The 21,240-nt window shown below is 31.6% G+C and overlaps 1 protein-coding gene across 2 annotated transcripts; it reads right to left on the reverse strand.

Annotated features, from left to right (window-relative positions):
* Positions 1-6,557: 6,557 nt before the first annotated feature.
* Positions 6,558-9,653, reverse strand: LOC107174041 (uncharacterized). Of its 2 annotated transcripts, none has more exons than XM_089224276.1 (2): positions 8,939-9,653; positions 6,558-8,564 (listed from the first exon to the last, which is right to left on the reverse strand). In XM_089224276.1, exons 1-2 carry the CDS (start codon positions 9,298-9,300, stop codon positions 7,829-7,831), a joined length of 1,098 nt encoding a protein of 365 aa, XP_089080402.1. In that variant the 5' UTR covers positions 9,301-9,653; the 3' UTR covers positions 6,558-7,828. The 2 variants fall into 2 exon arrangements, with proteins under 2 accessions (XP_089080402.1, XP_015380325.2); XM_015524839.2 differs by having other exon boundaries at positions 8,948-9,652.
* Between the last annotated feature and the right edge of the window lie 11,587 nt (positions 9,654-21,240).

Raw genomic sequence — 21,240 nt, forward strand, 5'->3', positions numbered from 1 at the left:
TAAGTATTATAATATCCTTATGATGATGAGTTAGGTATTTTTGAATTTATAATATCCAATGGTTGTAAAATATGAGCTATACTTAAATGTGCTATTTTTTTCACTGTTATTCCGTAGAATATTCTGTGAGTATCATCTAGGTGCAACCCGCATCTATGATCTGTGCGAAACATTTGGCTAATTTATATACAATATGAAATATATATGTAATATTAAATATAGCTTATTTATATTTATTGATATATTTATAATGTATAGCATAATATAATACCCGTTTAAATAATATTTTTTAAAGAACGTTAAAGAACATTAACGATACTATTGTATATATATATTATATATATATATATGTAGATTGTAGGTACGTATACCTAAAATGTTTAAACGTCCACATAGTTCGTATATACATATAAGTAAATCGTTTATATCATATTTATATATAAATGTATATACTTTTCTTTTGTATGGAAGTTATTAGGCCACCGGGCAATCGGGCGGCTGGTATATCATATTATATTACTACGCCCGTGGGCCTAAGCTAATAAGGAATTACAACGTTGCAAGTGAAACCTTTACGATAAAAAATCCTCGGGCGTATACATTATATTTACCGTAAATACGTTATGACGAAATAAATATTAACGGAGTGGACGACAAGAGTACAAGATGATTATGATTATTATTAATAATAAATAATAATACAGTCTTTAAAAGTTCAAAAACACAGAATTTTGAAACTTGCGATACCAATTTATTATTACACCGCGGCACTGTGTAGACCGAACTCATTGGTTAGTATATACATACCTATAACTTAAATATTATTAATATAATAATACATACATATATGATACGCGATACACATATTATATACACACACGTAAATAAATTTGTGTTAAAATTTAATTTAACAGCTGCAGTATAACTATTGTCTATTGATTTTAAAATAAGTGTTAGTTTTGCTGTAAAGCATTTTGGAGCACTTTGTGCAATCTCGCGTATACACGTCATACTCACATGACACATACCACATACCGATGGTGCAAATAAAAGTACCTACTAACAGTTCGCCTCCTCCCCTAAACCACCCTTTATAGTCAAGGATACTCATTTGAGTTAATTACACAAGTTTTAGATTATTGTGTGAATCGCTTTTTGATATTAAAATTAAACTTGTAATTGTTATCCGAAAATGTACAACCACATAATAACCTAGAAAAAAAAGGAAATGAGCTCAAGTAAGAAAAACGATTCAATTGAATAGGATAAAATTATTGTAAGATGTTAAATCTAAATTAGTTTATTGTAGACACAAAAAATAATTATTTAATTTAATTTAATTTAGTAATATTTGCACATGCCAAATACGAACGGTTTGGTGGCGTTCAGGAGACATTCACACTCACGTGAATTATAATTTACTAAACACCTATTGACCAAAACAAATTAAAGCAACTATACATGTATAAGGACAACAATTTCCTATTTGCTATTAAATATTTAAATACTCCTTAAAATACCGATTCTTTCAACTTTTTCAAAGAAAAATAATATATTCAATTATTAAGATATAATAATAATTATTTTTGTTCAGATATCATGAAAATGGGTATAGATTTGTGGTGTGCAATTTTAATAATTTAATACCGCAATAGGTATCGTAAGAAAAAGCAGTTTATAATAACACAAATCCGGGAAAGAAAACGCAACGATTTCTAATCATATTAATCTTCTTTAATGTCTGCGTTGTTTTAAATCTTACATTCCCATACATTTAAGTAATGACATTGTCAGTGCCTTGGCTGAGCTGGGACACTCAGCCAAACACATACACAACGTCAAAAATAAAAATAAATGTCCTCTACCTTTATTTTTTGTTGATATTTTAACAAAAGACAATAACAAAGACATCTTCGACATCAAATTTCTACTCAATACTAAGGTATTGATTGAGAAACCACACAAAAAAAGACGTGGCCCACCACAATGCCACAACTTTCAATCCTATGGACACATGCGAAATAACTGCTGCCACCAACCTAAATGTGTAAAATGTGGCGAAAACCATCATACGAACGAGTGTTCCAAAGACCGATATAGTCCCGCCAAATGTGCACTTTGCACTAAGGAACATACTGCTAACTTTAAAGGATGCCCAGTTTACAAAGCTGCTTACAAAAAACCGTCCACCCTGTCAAGGGCTCTGATTCCAACCCCTACCAAAATACCAAATCTTACGCTGAAGCTACCAAAAATTATCAAAATTCACACACGGAACTCAAAATCACCGACGCTCTCTCAAGTTTTATATCAAATTTAAACTCACTAATTAGTCCCCTTATCTCCCTTCTTTCATCAGTCTTAAATGCACTTACAGCTAATAGCACTATTCCATAACCTTATCCACATTAAAATTAATTAATTAACATAATATCTTATCTCTATTCCTTTTCACATTGTATTACTTAAAAATATCTATACCTATTATATAATCAACCAACACAACATTATATTATGTAAAATTAAACAATTGTAAACTTGTAATAGCATATAATATGCTGAAACATTTTAATATATTAAATAAAAAAATCTTACATTTTATAGATAAGAGTGTTCAAATTTTTTTTTGAGTATAATACTATATATATATGATATTAATATATTATATATATGTTATATAGTTATTATGCAACATGGATTTTCGACCATAAAAGTAAGTAGGTACCTATTGATACTTAATTGGCTGTGTAGCAGTAAATTTAAGATCTTATGAATAATTATTCGTAGATCATGAGAAGAGAAATATTAATTAAATAAAAAAATCTTCGTTTTTCTTCTGGGGTGAGTTAATTGGTTCTGTCGCGATTCTGTAGATAGCGTTTATTATAATATCTACCTATTAAGCTGTGGGATTAAACACGTATGTCGTATATATATATATATATATATATACTATATAGGTATATTTGACAATTTTAGATTGGATAATTACTGCACGTAATATACTTAATAGTAGTGTATTACTTTAATAGTTTAATACCTATAAACTTGTATCAAATCTAACTATGGAAGAAGTCGGGAAATAATGCACAAAGTATTTCTTACCATAATAATTATTTATTATACAGATGTATATAGAGAAATCGGTAAATTTAAAAGTCCTAAAAATTGTATGGGTACCTTAATCAAAGATTATATTATATGTATATTTTGTATAATATTTAACAAACGCGTTGGTAAGTAATATTACATGAGTAGATTATAGACACCTATAGGCACCTATAATATTTGTAAGTCATATTAAATGTTTAACTAAAGTCAATAATAATATAATGATTATAATGTAATACGAGTATTAAATTGGATTTACATAATTTTCAGAATTCCAAAGAAATATTTCACGAAAAATCGAAAAAGTACCGAAAATCGATTACATATAAATTGTTAAAATGCATTATTTTATTTATTAATTTTTTTTTTATTATTATTCAGATATTAGATGAATATATTGACTGCTGTAAGTACCTTGCAGGCTGTATTTTATTTAAGTTACTTATACGAGTACATACTGTATTAGATATATTATATACCTTTAAATATTTTAGAAATATGACATTGATCATTATAAGTGCGAATTATCACCGATAAATATACCACTATACAAGAAAAAAAGAGCGGATAAGCATAATGTTTCCCAAATTATTTACCCGAAATCTCTGATCTGGAAATTAAATCTAATTAGCCCATTTTAATATACGGTATTATTTATGAGCACGCGTGCGTATAATATATTTTAACTAATACGAATTCATATATACATGATGCCTAAAGGCTGAGGTCCGAGGTAAATGGTCAACAGTTGTATCGAGGCACACGAATGATATACTTATGTCCTATAATGTATATGATGTATTATTATATATATATATATATATATATATATACCTTAATATCAAGTAGGTACCGTGTATGTGTACAATGATGTATTATATATTTATATCTATATGCATGTGAATATATATAAGTTCACGCGTACACAAGTACACACTACATCATGCGTATAATGACACGATGTGTAAAAAAGTCATTATTACATGCACAGGTAAGTGTATTATAGAGGTATGATAATAGAAAGGTATATTACTTGTATTAGACACATATTATGCGCTCATTTGGCGAAGCACATTAATTTTGTATTATTTTTATTTTATTTTTTCAACTTGATTTATGATATATAATATTATTTATATATAGGTACCTCTAACGATTATATTTAATTTACCTCTCGTCTATACGCTGCAGTCACTATGTAGACTACGCAGCTGTAATACGCTAGCTATATACGACACGTCTCAACAATTAATACACACTCTTCAAATTATAATAATCATTAATAAATAAAAATTGATTTATAACAGTAAAATAGGTGTAAAGATTTGTTATGTTTTTTATTATCTCGATCCTATTTCCGGACATGCTACAGCTAGGCTACATGCGGGTATAATTAATAAGAGTTGATGTGTTTACTTGGTAAGGTTTTTTGGTAGAGTAAATATTGCTGCATAATAATTTAGTCAATTTAAATAATAAAAAAATTAATTTACTACTATAAAATGGTGTAAAAGTTATAAGAAAAGAATAATTGACAATAATATATGTATAAACGGGACTTATATCACTGAGGAGCACATATGCAATTACAGTTCTTTTGGCCCAAAATAAAATTTATAACATAAATAATAATTAACAGATAAAAGCAATAGCCTTCTGTTTCTATAATAAATATTGAAGTAACAATAGATTAGCTAATATTCTTTTGTAGTCATAAATCGAATTATTTTATAATATTACGGCCTATACCGCGCCTTCCTATTACTACACGGTTATTCAAATTAATAAGTCTCGCTAAACTATCCAACGTAAAATAAAAAAATAAACATTTGTAAGGTCGTTTCAGAGTGTAAATAATAGATACGCACTTCAACCAAACATTGTACAGATGTGACACGAGATTTTTATTATTATTTTTTTCTATGAAAAAAAATTGTAAAAACAAATAATTACATTTTGACCTTCACGGTATGCAACTATTATACTACCTAGCTTATACCAACCACCCATAACATATTTGTCTGAAAAAAAGATTTTTTTCACATCTTGAAGCAAAGGTATACAGTTGTAGAATGATTATAGACGATTTTCGCTATATTATATTATAAATATACATAACAGCTATAGTGTTCACTAGCTATTCCTACATAGAATTGAAAAACACGTTTTTTTTTTTCTTTTATCGACAATGACGATACCTAGCCGAAAAGAATATATAGATATACCTATAGATAAATACATTTGTGTGTGCTTGAAGAATAAAATTATTATACTATACATTAATTTATAGGTATATACATGATATTAGGTAGGATTGTATTGTAGACGCGACCTCTTTCATTCGATTATAGTTAATATAACATATTGGCTGTGGTGCAAATAATTTACAGATAATAAATATTTATTGTTTACTGATTATATTATAAACTGTATAGAGATTCGTATAACTGCGCAAAAAAGACTACATCGGTGCAATAACGACTATTGTTTATTATATATAACATGCGATATAATTTAAACCTATATAGATGCGACTTGAACTACAAGTTACAGGACTATACGTCATACGATTACATTCTGCTCCGGGCCCGGGATTTAGTCGGGGAAGAATAATCCACACAAATTTGGGGTCCTCGCAGTTTTGTAATTATTTAACGGTTAGGTTACAGCAAAAAATATTTCATTTAAATTTAAATATCCTTAAAATATAATAGGTATTTACAATGTTTATATAATATTATGGAACTTTATTTTTCTACTTACCTAATAAACCTACCTTAAAATTTTTAAATATTATAAATAAAACAATATATATTTTTGTATTTACGTATTATTGTACTAATGTACGTTTTATATGTGTTCAAATTAATGAGTATTATTCTAGTTGTTGTGAATGTTAAAGGTTTTTTGTGCCTTTCACAATCTCCATGCACGGTCAATCGTAATAATATCGTCGAATGCGTTTCTAAATGATATTATGTACACCAATGCAGCGTCCGGAATTATATTATAATATGTCAAATTTCATAGTGTATAACGGTTAACAACGAATTCTACCTCAAAACAAGTCAAAATCAATAAATTATTTGCAATTATATCGATCATATATACGAACGTATATAGCTAGAGGTAGGTACCTATACGTTATTGCAAGTTTATTATGTTTATGTTATTACAATGTTTGATTTCTGAAACATAACATCACTTCTGCAGATGCAATATTTGCTGATATGAGCAGCAAACATTTTGCTTATTGTTAACGCATACAACTGCAGTCATGCCAGCATATAAAACAGTACCTATATTCATACTTACTATATGCAGAATAGAGTAATTTATTTTACTTTATTTTCATATAATATTAAAACAGATAAAAGCGTGATCGATATCTGTAAAAAGGTATTGCAGTAAACAACAATAAAAAAAAATACAAATAAAACACCATCTTTTTTTTCTACGAAAATTGCACATTTATTCGATGAACATCACACTGCACTTGAATATTATACATATAGGTTATATATAATTCAAATTCTATACGAACACAATTATTACAATCTCAAATTATATTGCCTAATAATAATAAATAATTTTATTCACCTTTTTTCGTCAAATTTTTACATCAGGAATATCAGGGTAACAGAGTTATAACTTTTTAAGTAAGTAAGCAATTTATATGAATACGTAGTCATATTCTATGCATAAAAACTAAAAACAATAAATCATAACAATAATAAGTGTTCGCGGTATACATTATATGTATTAGAATAAGGTTAGATTCAACAGCGTGGACAAAAACGAAATCACATCGACAAATAGTATTGAGACAATATATAATAATGTATATAAATTAATTAATATTAATTTTCATCAGAAATACAAAGTTATACCTATAATTATTACTGCATATTAAAAACTACATCACAGAATAACGAATACTAAAAACTACAATTTAATAATTTTCTTATATAATATGTATTCTAATTTATTATGTATATAGGTTCAGTACGTCATTATTTTATAATATTATAGTGGGCGTATATAATAATATATACATATAGTTCACACGATAATATAATATGTATATAATAATAATGGCTAATTTTATACAGACCTTACAGATATGAAAAAAACAAACAAACAAATAAATTATGTATATATAATTTAAGAACAACGGTTTAAATAATATAAATATATTACATATAATAGGTACGCATATACATATATACAATATGTATTGTATATTGAATCGTGTACATTGCGTAAGTATGTATATAATACATAATACCATTGAGTATATACAATAATATGTATACTCAACGATAAGGTCCTACCTAGGAATATATGTACATAGGAAAATCTATACGTATTACGATGGGTATTGAGTATATAGGTACATATTATTGTATAATAAGAGTGGAATAATCGTCGCCGCGAAAGTGTGCACGCTACACGAGAGTAGATATATTAGATTATTCTAATCATCATCATCATCATCATCATCGTGCAAAACGCAAACGCTGCGCCACGCTTATCCAACACGTATAATACCTACATACGAATCCAAAGTGCGGTCGGTCAAAGTTCGATTTATTACCAAACACGTGACTATACATAATATAATATTGTTATTACCTACATATAATATATATATATATGGGCTAAAAATATATTGTATATAGACGGGAAACGCATTTACCTTAATTATACTTAAATATTAGTTGTGCGGAAAATAAGACGCCGCGGCGTACCGTAAATAGTGTTGCTGTTGTAGTTGTTGTTGGTGGTGATGGTGCAACTGTTGCAGCTGGTTATGGTGCATGTGGTGTTGGTGGTGGTCTTGAAACGCTATCGCTGCAGCGGCCGCTGCGTGGTGGAAATCGTACGGCATCATCAACGGTGCCCGGTAAGCGGCCGGCACGATGGACGGGAATCTTCGTAAAATGTCGTCGTCTACGTCGTCGTCGTCATCGTCTGTGTAGTCCGCGGCGGCCAGCGGCTTCGACGGTGCGGTGTGAGACGTCGCCGACAACGGATCGGGTCCGATTAGGCTTTCAATGTCAAACGGTCTTTTGACGGCCGGCTTGGTTGTGCAAGCCGTGACCGCGTCCACGGCACCGATGACGTGCGAGTGGTCATGTGCCGCAATAATGTTACGGCTGCGGCTGCGGCGGCGTCGGTGACGGCTGTTGCTGCTGCTGTCATCGTAGCAGTGCAGCTGAAGGTGATAGGGAGCGGCCGCTGCACCGTGTTGAGACGTCGGTGGCTGTGGCTGCGTCGGCGGCGGCGGGCTGCCAGCTGATGACGAACAAGGCGACGAAGACGACGCGGACGACGCGCCCGACGACGAAGCAGCCGTCAACGACAATGACGATGAGGTCGCCGATATGGATGGATGGTTACGCTGCATGTGCGCCAAATTATTGGCCAGAGCGATCAGTTCGTTGTCCAATCTAAATATAATATAACCATACGATTATAATAACCATTAGAATTACACAATATGGACATAACAATATACACATTATTATTTGTAAGACCGACATATTTTACTATTATTTAATAATATATATTTATATATATTATATACCTAAAATTATAATATGTAAATATACCTCAATGTATAAACATTATTTAATAAGTAAATGTGGAAGTGTGTACTTATGTACCTACCTACAGGTCCCTTAGGTATAATATTATATAATATAATTATATATAGGTATAATATGTATAAGTTATTATAGGGTATTGATAATATTGTTAGAATGATAAATATTAAAATATATTGTCCCTATAATTATATTATAGGTATAAAAATTATATATACTTTGCACACCTGTCTTTGTCGGACTTGACCAGCTTAAACCGTTTGCGGCGTCGTAACAGCGAACCGTTTTCGAACATGTCCAGGGCGGCCGGGTGCAGAGCCCAATACGCGCCTTTGCCCGGTCGGTCCGGCATCCGCGGGATTTTCACGAAACAGTCGTTGAACGACAGGTTGTGCCGGAGCGAGTTCTGCCATCGTTGCGTGTTCCGTCTGTAGTACGGAAACTGGTCGCTGATGAACTTGTAGATGTCGGATAGCGGAAGCATTTTCTCAGGCGAACTCCATATGGCCATGGCCGTCAACGATATGTAACTGTACGGTGGTTTTTGATCGCCGTATGAGTCGCGACTAGGCCGCGGCATTTTTACAAACTTTTATGTTTACAGTATTTTTGATATAATATTATGTACCCGACAGTATAGGTATTTACGTTTGAATGAAATGCACAATAAATCTTCGACCGTAAGTGTGGTTTTGCATTAAATGTTCTCGACAGCAACGCGCACTGTAAAAGTCGACGCAGCACCAGTGTACGATATCCGATTAGGTATACGGAAATAAAATAACAAAAACCGTCGTCGAACGGAATATTATAAATTATTATTACCGAAAATCACACGAATAATATTACTATTATAATTACTGTACCGATGTTAACGCGCACGGCGTAACAAAACGACTGCGACGGCGTTCGAGTGCGGACTGAACGGACGCGGTGCAGTTGCGGCGGCGTGGCCGACGGACGTCACGGTTAGGTCAGGTGGCCCGCCCAATGACACGCCGATGCGGGACCAATGGCTCAGGAGGCGGCCGCTGTCTTATAGCGCCGCCTTCCGTTCCCCCCGTCCGACAACCGGTCAAAGATCTTAGCGTGATCTGCAGCGGTGGGGACGGTTTTTTCCTCCTCCAACAGAAATATCTCATCAAAATCGTCTTCTACTCTCCTCGTCGCAAACTCACGACTACCGCGTCGAAGCGCTGAGCAGATACGTTTTTCTTGAACTCCGCGGAGCCACCCGATAATAATAATAAATACTTAGGACGATGATCTGCGTGGAGCGCTAGCAATAACGTTCTGCCGTTCGAAATAAAAATAATATTATATCGCATTCGATTTTATTATCATTTTCATTTTAGATGAATCTAACCAATATCATGCGTGTCCAAAGTTTAACAGTATTAGTGTGTAGCAAAAGCCTGAAATATTCAAAAACATCTCATTCAAAATAAAAATAAATTAATATTTTTGTAGAACTATTAAACCGCCAGACCACCTAATGAGCTCCGAGGTGCTTAATGCTGCTCAGGGTCTTGAACAAGATTATATATAAAAGTGATTCTGACTCTCAAAAAACAGGAGACCGTGGCTTGAGCGAAAAGGCAACTTACTATTTAGAACGTTAAATCCAATACGGCGGGCTCCAGCCGGTCCGAGTATTATATAGAGAAATTATCTTAACGTGATATATCCAGGATGGTGGACTTATAATGTTAAAGCAAAACGAGACTAACTACATATAATTGTATAATATAATACAACCAACTATTTCCCATGGGCAAATATTTATGTTAACTGAGCGAATTAAATACCCATATTTTTGTACGATAATAGGTAATATCAAATTTATAAGGGAGAATTATGTTTAGTGCCCACAGTGCTATATGTATATATATATACTGTGCAACTGCATACAATAATGATATCCATATTATTATTAAATCATCTACTTGGTATAATATTATAATTGTTGACAATTTTTTTTAGGACGCACTTATACTTTAAGAATACTTTATTATATCGTAGTGGACCAACGACCAACATGATTCATGACCCTCAACTAAACTTTAAATACCTATACATATAGATAATTAGGGCAAACGGGTTTTAATGCAATGTGTGCATTATACTTTAGAGGAAATCCTTGGTAATGCTTTTCAAATACAAAATACGTTTTATACATCAAGCAATTTAAAACATAAAACTTTATTGGTTATTTTCGAGCATTTAACCATTATTTTGTATTTTTGTTAGTATACACATTGTATTATAGATTGCGTTTGTTTGTATATTATACTGTAACTGTATATTAAGTATATATATATTTATTTATATTATGTCTAAAAATAATGCAGGGGCGTCATTTCAGGTTTTTTTTCGGGTGAGCGAAGTTTCAAGCAGGCCATTTTGAAATTTCACCAGGCCATATAAAAATAGGTATACATACGTATATTATGTATATTATCCTGCATTCAATTATTTCCATACATTGTAGACCGATTATTACAATTTGGTTTTAATCATATAAATAATTGTGCATTCGTAGCTCGTGCATTATTTTAGGCTTCAACAAGGCGCAAGCCAATTATTGTAACATTCTAAAAGTAAAGGGTGCAGCCGCACATCCTGCCATCCCCCAAATGACGCCCCTGTATTAAATTAAATCAATGGTAATTTAAACTATTTTGTTCTGATAATTTATCTATTTAGTGATAATTTACTAGATGGCGCTTCTATTATTGGATTAGTTTAAAACTAATAACATAGGTGCAAAGTCATTCTTTCCAACTAAATAAAACATCAGAACCAACTAATCCTATAACCAAACCAAGAGATTTTGAATGGACTATGATTTTAAGTACAATGTTAATAATAAACAATTAATATTACCTCATATAGTTCATCTTAAAAACAATTAATAACTAGAATACTATAGATATCTATACAACAATACCTATTGATTATGAAGAGTAATGCGAGTAATTTAAAGTCAAAAATTAAATTAATAAGTTAAGAGTACGTAACAGTTGTATTTGTTGTCTCCGTCTTACCAGTGCGTAATATAACAAATGTACGCTCAGCTGCAGAACACTTATTGTAGCTCCTTTAGTTTAAAAATTACAGTGAATCGACCTATTATATGAAACTTGATGGTAAGAACATTATCTGTGTTTGTTCATTGGGTTTTGTAAATAATTCAATTTTTACCATCAAGTTTCATAATAGGTTCACTGTAATTTTTAAACTAAAGGAGCTACAAGTGTTCTGCTAAAAGCGTAAATTTGTTGTATTACGCACTGGTAAGACGGAGACAACAAATACCAATGTTACGTGCTCCTAAGGTTGCTAAGTGGTCATGATATTTTATTAAATTATTCGTAAAAAATAAATACTTTTATAAAAACAATAGCGTCAAAACAACATTAATAACACATTATTATAGATACCAAATGAATATTTGGTCACAAAATATAGGTAAAATACCTATTAAAATGAGGCATGACCAACGATACACCTGGCGAGACACCTATATGGTATAATACAGATAATATATACATGTATATGTGTATATGATAATATACATAAACTGCGGTGTGCCGTGCCACCGCTCGGTCGTAATTTATCGATATCCGGTATTTCACTGACCACTTCCGCCGTGATTCCGCCGCCGTCCACTTAATCAACAATTTTCTTCCGCTGGGGGACGCCGCAGCCAAACACATATTATTGTCTATATACAAGCACTAATATTAAGCAGCTAGATAGACATTGGCCAATGTCTGTGTTTACCCGTACGCCGCGGTATTTGTTTATTTAAATATTATTGACTATAATGTTGATTATGCGCTGTCCTTGAGCTGTTCGTCGTCACCAGCGACATTATATTTATGTAAAATTTCTCACTGTTCGCGCAATCGTCCACTATATATACCATTTGAACGTCGGATCGGGTGCTATAAATCGTAAGCCATCTCTCGCTGCAGCTTATTTTGTGCGGCACTTCAAGATATACCAGTCACGAGAACCGGGAAGACGAGACATTTTGATTTTGACGTCCTCTTATTGTTGTTGGGCCTCTGTGTGGTGTACCATGCTGTCTGCATCACGTATTCTCGCTACAGCTTACGTATATACTCACCGTCGCGAGCCCAAGTAATATACGCTCATCGTTTTCCGCTTATTTCTGAAGTCTGTTCGTCGTGCGTAATGTCGTTACCAATCCGTCGCCGACAGCATACCGAAAATCGACTAGTCTCATCTTATACGCGTGTAGTGCGTCTACGTGCTCGTACTAATTATACCGTAATCGGCGTAATCCAATGTCACGTGCCCGCCGTTACGACATTATTAGTCGTTATTCACCATCACGCCATCGTCGTCATTTGAATTGTTAATTTGTTACATAACTATTATTTATTGCCGCGTAGGTAGTGAAATCGATTATCCACCAAACCGTATTTGGTTGAGATTACTATACTGACTACCCGGCTCCGTTAGTACCTAAATCCATCAAATTATTTATTGGTCTATTTGTGTTAGAAATTTATTATTATAAATATTATTCTTATTTCATTATTCTCCATTCATATATATATATATATTATTATCTATACGTATAAAATCCAAATACCTACCACTGACTCGCTGATTACTGTATCTCAAAAACTACTCAACGTACGATCTTGAAATTTGGAATAGTGGGTCCTCCAATACTTTCACCGTACATTAAGAAAGGATTTTTAAAAATTTTGATTTTAAGGGGTTGAAATCAGCAAAACTAAATTTGTACGTGTAAGTTGTACATTTATATACATATTGCAGTGTATTTATATAACAAGTTATTAAATAATAGTATTAGTTTCATACAAATTCATACTAATTGCATACTAAATATTGGTAAAAAAAAAAATAAAGAAAATCGTATGTGGGGGTGCCGCCGTGCCGCGGCCGGGGTATAACGTTCGACCATGAATCTATTGGCTATATATTTTTAACTTGATAAGTATAACCTTTAATTATTTTTAAATTGCAAACTAGAGATTTTTATAGAAATAATAGATCTAATACATATAAATTTAATTATGTTTATTATAGGCTTGCTATTGGTTTTACAATTCAGTATGGATGAATAAGAAATTATCAATTCATCAATACATACCAATTTTAAAAATTATTTCAACTTTACAAAGTAATTAATTCGACAAAATATTATGATCACTACAGCTACGCCGGGAATTAAACGACGAAATAAACATAAATTTTGAATCATAATATAGATATATATCATATCGTATTTTTAACGGACAACGAAGTGCACGAAGATCAGCTAGTTTTATATAGGTACGTGTAAAGTGTTATACTGATATAGTATAATATTGTACAGGCCGGGTACAGACTACAGACAATAAGACCCGGCCACCATCATAATTTGTTTGTTGCGCTGCACTCAAACACCCTGTGCAGTACGTGTGTATATATCTGTTTGACTGTATTAGCAATTCAATAGAGTTCGAGGACGGAATCGACGAGCAAGACTATTGAACGCTAATGTGTAAATATGCATAATATGTCGTAACCATTTCGTGAAATCGATCTTATCATGAAAACATGACCATTTTGTGAAATGGAAACACGTTTTTTGCACTTTATGAAATTCAAAAATATTTCACGAAATGATCACTCAAATTTAACATCGTGTAATTTTTTTCACAAAGTGAACGACCATTTTGTGTTCTGAAATACAACATTTAACAACTTATTCTACCTTTATAAATTTAACTTAAATAATTATGTATAGTAATAAAGTTTATTTATATCATATTAATTTATTAACCGGATTGTAAACATTTTTATTTATTAGAGCAAGAAATTGAATTGTGACAACAACTGTTACATTTTAGACTACCTTTAAAACAAACACATCTTATCATTTGACAAGCACTTTTACACAAACAACTTAAAAATCCCTGACCTCCAGATACAATTTGGACAGTTTTACGCTATGTTAATTATTTTTGTTTGTTTGGCTAAAATATAATTCATTTTCCTGCTCTAATAAATATAAATTATTGATTCCTTTCAAACGAAGATTGGCGACGATAAAAGAATATAATAATTGTATATGTGATTCACTTCTCTATACATAATATATAATAATATAGAGGTTATAATGATTAGCGCAAAAAAACAGTCCATGACGATTATTGGTCGAAACAATTATTAAAAAGTTTTAAAAAAAAAACAATGGTTTTTTTAACGGACGGAACTCGTCGGCGGTACAATGGTACTAATATATTTTTTAGCGTCTGTGCTAATAATATAATATTCACGCATTCGGCGCAACGGCGATAACCAGCTTATAATTATAATCTACATAATATTATATAACTCACAAAGATCAATAATTAATACAAAAATAATAACGATTATGTTTGACTGAGTGTGTGTATGGGTCGGCCGGTTGATGAACGTAATCTGCATTATTTTGGTAGCAATAATGTTTAATGTTTATTAGATATATAATATTATATACATAATATATATCACCCTATATAATATGATATAGTTGTAACTCGGGGCATACTAGTTGCCACCCGAAAAATACGAATTGCCTCCTAGCCTTATCATAAATAAAAAGGTTATTATACACTAGTTGCCTCCGATGATCAGGTTAGTTAATAATTATATACGAGCTGCCTCCCAAAATTTTCACTCTTGTTGCCTACTGTATTGGATCAAGTAGTGGTTCATAAACTTCATCATGAAACACCTCGAAAATACGTTAATCGAATTTAATTATTTATAATGAAAGAATATATACATTAATAGATATATATTATAAATATTATATATATACATTTTACATTTATAGTTTATACAAATAATATATAACTTTTAAAAATTTTTCTTTCTCTTTTTCCACTCTCACTAATCATGTTCCACACTTCAGATTAATCCATTTTAAAAATTAGTTAAAAAATTTAAAACCACTTATAAAACTTATAAAATAAAAATTTAACTTATAAAATCGTATAACGCGAACAAGTGTTGGAAATCAACTAAACGATTCTCGAATTCTCGATCACTTACGTTACGATACCGTAAATTATTTATTACGTATGCTGCTTATCAGCGGTATCTTTTTCATAACACGATTGCGTGTCTTGATGTTAAGATTAGATTTTTATTTTTATTTTACATTTGATCATCTTAATGTTTAGTTATAGGTATAGGTATATTCGTATCAAATATCAATGCACAAAAGTCATAAATTACGACTTTGAAATTACAAACTTATTTTAATACATGCTATTTGAAAATGTTTGGAACCACTTAACTACCCATTGGGAGGCAACTAGTACGATACCTTTTTCGTTTACGATAATATCTAGGGTACATAGGCAATTCGTATAAAAATGATTGACCTTTATTCTTCAGGAGGCAACTATATATAGTGTGCGCCCTCGTAACCATAGGCGCACATAGGGTGTGAATTTAGGGGGTGCTGAAATAATTTATAGTACACAGACCCGTGGGGAGCGAAGCCCCCCACTACACCACCCTAATACTATAATAATTGCATTGCAATAATTATAAATTTTATTAAAAATAAAAATAAATATTTTGTAATTATATTAAAAGTTATAATAACATGTAATCATTAATTATTAATGTTAGACAAAATTTAATCTTCTGTTTGATATTGCAAATGTTTGCATTATAATTTCCCCCTCTATTTTATTGGTAAGATCTCTCTCAATGCTAAGCGTAGATAGCTTGGTAAATCTTTCTATCTTTCTTGGTCCATATTGGTGCGTAACCAGTTTTTCAATCTACGCATAGCTGAGAAGGAGCGTTCACACGTTGACGAAGAAATTGGAATTGTTATTCCCAATAGCTTACAGACATTTGGAAACGAACTTTTATAACATTGATTTTTCATGCCTTCATATATAAAGCTGGCTGGTAGACTATTCATTAAAACCATCATTTCTGCTGATAAACTAACTGTTGATATTTTCAAAATATCCTGATATACATAAACAGATTTATATAATAATATTTCAAAAGATATGACTATGTAATAAATATTTTAAATAGTTTATGCGGTGCTAATTTTAAACCTGGGAGTGCTAAGCACCCCCAAGCACCCCCCTATGCGCGCCTATGCTCGTAACTCGTATAATTAGTGTATTATGAGCTATAACGAATGATATGTTCATATAATAATTATTTCTATTATTACATCATTCATCATAGCTTAGATATATTTCTTTATTTATACGATTTATTTCACATATAAAGAAAATTGAATAAATAAAAAAATATTCCACTATGTACACCAAAAAAATTTGTCACTGATTTTATAAGAAATCAGTTGTACCCAAGGGTACACATGACGTATAATGGAAAAAGTACAATATTATATGGGTATTAGGTATTTAGTTAAGTAAAATCTAATGGATCTATAAAAAAACATAACAATCTTATAAACCTAGATAGGTAATTATGATGTTATAATCTTGTAAATTGTAATCGCAACATGTGTTATACTGTTTTGTGAATTTTGGGACATTTTTCGAACAGTTATTATTGAAATTGTTACGTTTTATAGGAATATGTTCTGCTGTATTATAGGTTCCTAGTAAGTAGTACCTAGGTAGACTGCAGTAGTGTAGGTATTGACTGTTGAGTGAACTTCGTCATTGAATAAGTCTCAGTAACATACCTATATGTATTTTGCATGTGTGTGAAATTAAAATTTAATAATAAATCAGTGCATACGAAAAACGATCAGATTAATTAAGTATATTTTACAATATATAGATACTTATATTGCTTTTAAAAGAATATCATTGAGTATAGATAGTATAGAGAGGCCATCTTACCTCTTTTATGATACGCAATGAATTAGTTCACTTGAACTGTCAATAGAACGCAAACCATGTTATTATAATGAAAATATAAAAAAATACAATGAAAACTCTATTAATGGACACCTCTGAATATTGGACCTTTCCCAATAGTGGACACTTTTATATTCCTCGTCAAAGATGTATGATGCACATAATAGGAGTTATAACCTTATAACCTCTTAATAGTGGACCCTCCTAATAGTGGACGTGGACACTAAAAACTGGTACCAAAATTAAGAATTGCCTCTCATAAATGGACACAGTACATGTTCATTGTACATATTATATCATTACAAAGAACTGAAAAATTCACACAAAACAGATTAAAGATATTTTTAAATGTAGGCACATAAACATTAAACATTTTTATACATTTTTTTTTACATTATTAGTTGTCCGCAAAACTAAAAAGGTTGATATAGTTGTATAACTAATTCTTTATATTATAGTCTCTCTGTAGTGGACAACTCCCTAGCTATAGTGGACATTTTTTAATTCCCTATAAAGAGGTTACACTGTAACAATAAGAATATTTTTATTGTATAATGTGGTTTACGTTTCATCGCCATCATAATCTTTGCAATATAATGTTGCCTATTCTTTCATAATTCGGTAATTTGTGACACCTGTTTTTCCGTCTGCTATTTCAATGCTCCAGTTGTTGACAAACATCTTAATATTCGTAATTCGTGATATTATTGTGCTGTGTCAAGAGGTTTTTTATCGTGCCATTATTGTTGACTGAGGTAGCGTCGAAGTAATTCGAGTGTTTTGATTTGTATGATAAGTACGAGTCATGATGGTATCTATATATAGGTATTATAGTTATATTTGATTACTTACTTATTATTAGTCTGAAGTATAATGTTATCTCGGAATTTAGACAACACTTACACAAGTAAGTGGTTCAAAATTATCTATAGTATAACTATATATAACTATACATAATAACTCAAAGTATACATACTTCGGTAGATTGTAGATATTAAAATAACCTATTATTTTTTAACAAAAAGTGTAAAGCTTTATTATTTTTTAATAATACAAATACACTCGTGTCTAATCAACAATTGTATTTATAGACTACACCATTCAATTTTTCCATAACCGCCGTGAGATTAACTTTAACGTAGGTAAGATTAAAAACGTCTATTCTTTCAGTTACTATAATCGTATCGTCGCTGTCGAGCACGGAAATCACGTTGTTATTGCAAAGCGTTTGTGCATATTATACACGTCCACGTGGTTAGTGCAGACGTTGATATATGATCAGTTATTGTGGGCCAGTGGCCAAATCTCATCACTACAAAATATTATCGCCGACCGCTCCGCGGACAGACGACAAAGTACGCAGGTACCCAACAATAATAGCAAAAGAGACGGCGCTGCTGCCTCGAAAGTAACGATATATATATTTATCGCTGCGCTAGTGCCCATTTTACGTGACGAGAGCAGTGATGGTAACGGTGATGACAAAAAAATAATAAAACGTGGAATGAAAAAGTGGTACTGAGGAATCGACTTTCATCATAACTAGTTACCACGATTACCATGTACGATGCTCAGCTCTATATAATATGGTTTTTCGCCCGCGCGTTTATGCTGCCGGTGGGCCATGGACAAAATTGGGCGAATATTTCCACGGATCACAGCACGTAAACCGTCACGTATCCCATCTCCACGTTGCGTATATTGTCTGGGCGCGTTCGTGACTAAGGGCACGGGTTTGCAGCCGCTATATCATTATTTACACCCGGAGCATACGGCGACAAAGAACGCCGCGTGTCCCCCTCATCTTGCCCCGATCGCATGGCGTTTTGCGCAGTTCCTCTTCGCTCACTTCTGCACCAGCTGACCGGTATATCGTCTCTTTAATACTGTATACACGCACCGTTCGGTCTGTCAGCGATAGTCTCACTGCAGTCTATCACGACGAAAACTACACCGCACAATCCAAACATAGGTTTTAAAATATGCGTAAAATGTTGTGTCACGATATTAGTTATTGAACTCCTCTGAAACGGCTTGACCGATTTTCATCAAATTCTCTGTGCATCTATAGTTATGATTTTAATATCATTGATTGCAGATACAACACGCCATAAAATAACTTTTTAAACCTTTTATATACATCTTTCTTAAATCATCAAAATAGATTTTTGATTTTATATTATAAGCTGAGTAAACACTACGCGTTTTATTCAGTCGGTCTGAGCTGGATTCTATATTATCGCTCGTACGTTTTGAGTGTATTGCACTACAATTTTAGGATAAGGTCTTAGCATAGCTAAGTGTCCAGGTGATGGAATTTTTATTTAATATTTTACGGTTTTATGTAGATTGGTATTTGGTTAAGAAAATAATCGTGAAGTTGTTAAAATATCTACGGTATGAAAACTGTAGAATATATCGGTAACTTTTCCACTCTGGTAAAATATACTTTTTTAAAGCATAGGTATTCAAATACAGATAATACAAATACTTAATTTGAAAACTTTTAAAAATATGTATTTGAGTACAAACACAATCATTAATTGATATGACTATAAAAATATACTGATCCGATTTTTCTATTGGAGTATTAGAATTTGTATGCGTTTTAATTTATTCAAAGAGAAAATAGTTGGTAATGGTCTAAAGTATTACCCAGCCATTCAGGTTTAGTTGACACACCTGATATTTAGTATTTCTCGTGTTTTTGATGTTCTAACCATTTGCAGATATAAAAAGTTATAAGTACTCCAGATAAAAATAAAGTATAGAAATTATTGTATATACTATTATTTTGACTAACTGAATTATTATATCATCCGAATTATATATAAACCTGCACAGTTTTAATAGTTTCTGTATTTTTTAAATTTCAGTAAGTGGCACGTGTCAACTAAACCCATATGGTTTTATACATTTTAACACAAAAAATAACACGTAGTACATGTAGTGTGATTTTAATTTTTTTTTTTTTTGTTATAGTTACGACTTGTTTTATTTTAATAGGATTCAGAATCATTTAAATCTATACTCTATACTGTATAGTAACTTATAAGTTAAACCTAGAAAATCTTAAAACTAATTAAAAGGGAAACAATGTATAAAAAAAAATTAATAAACTTATACTATCTTCAGTAATGAACTAATGACTTCATATACCTTTGCATTTTTTAAATATTCAATATTGTCTAGTGGATCACAGATTTTGTTAATCCAAACTTGATGTACCTTTGATGAGTATCATCATGTTTAACAGTTACACAAGAAGTGTTATTAACACTGCTATTAGTGCTATTGTAATTGACGATAGGCAATTAAATTATGTCAAGACAGATGATAATTTTGTTTAATCATACACTGCGCTGAGATTGTTGAATAGGTACAGACTGTTGCCGAAATTACTACATACTTCATGCGCTTCCACTGCAATCTTGCGAACCAACCAAATCAGCTTGTTTCTGTAGAATTAAACTCAGTTGATGTCCCTAATAATTCATCTAGAAGACTTAAAAGCCGCTAGTTTCATGGCTTGGCTCAATTAAATTAAAGAGTTCAAAAAATCAACTGATATGTAATATTATAGGGCTAAGAACTCAATGCATTTAAAAAGTAGGTTA

This window comes from Diuraphis noxia, unplaced genomic scaffold (genome assembly GCF_037042655.1).
Source record: "Diuraphis noxia isolate RWA-SAM2 unplaced genomic scaffold, SU_Dnox_SAM2 contig0003, whole genome shotgun sequence".
NCBI classification, from domain to species: Eukaryota; Metazoa; Arthropoda; class Insecta; order Hemiptera; family Aphididae; genus Diuraphis; species Diuraphis noxia.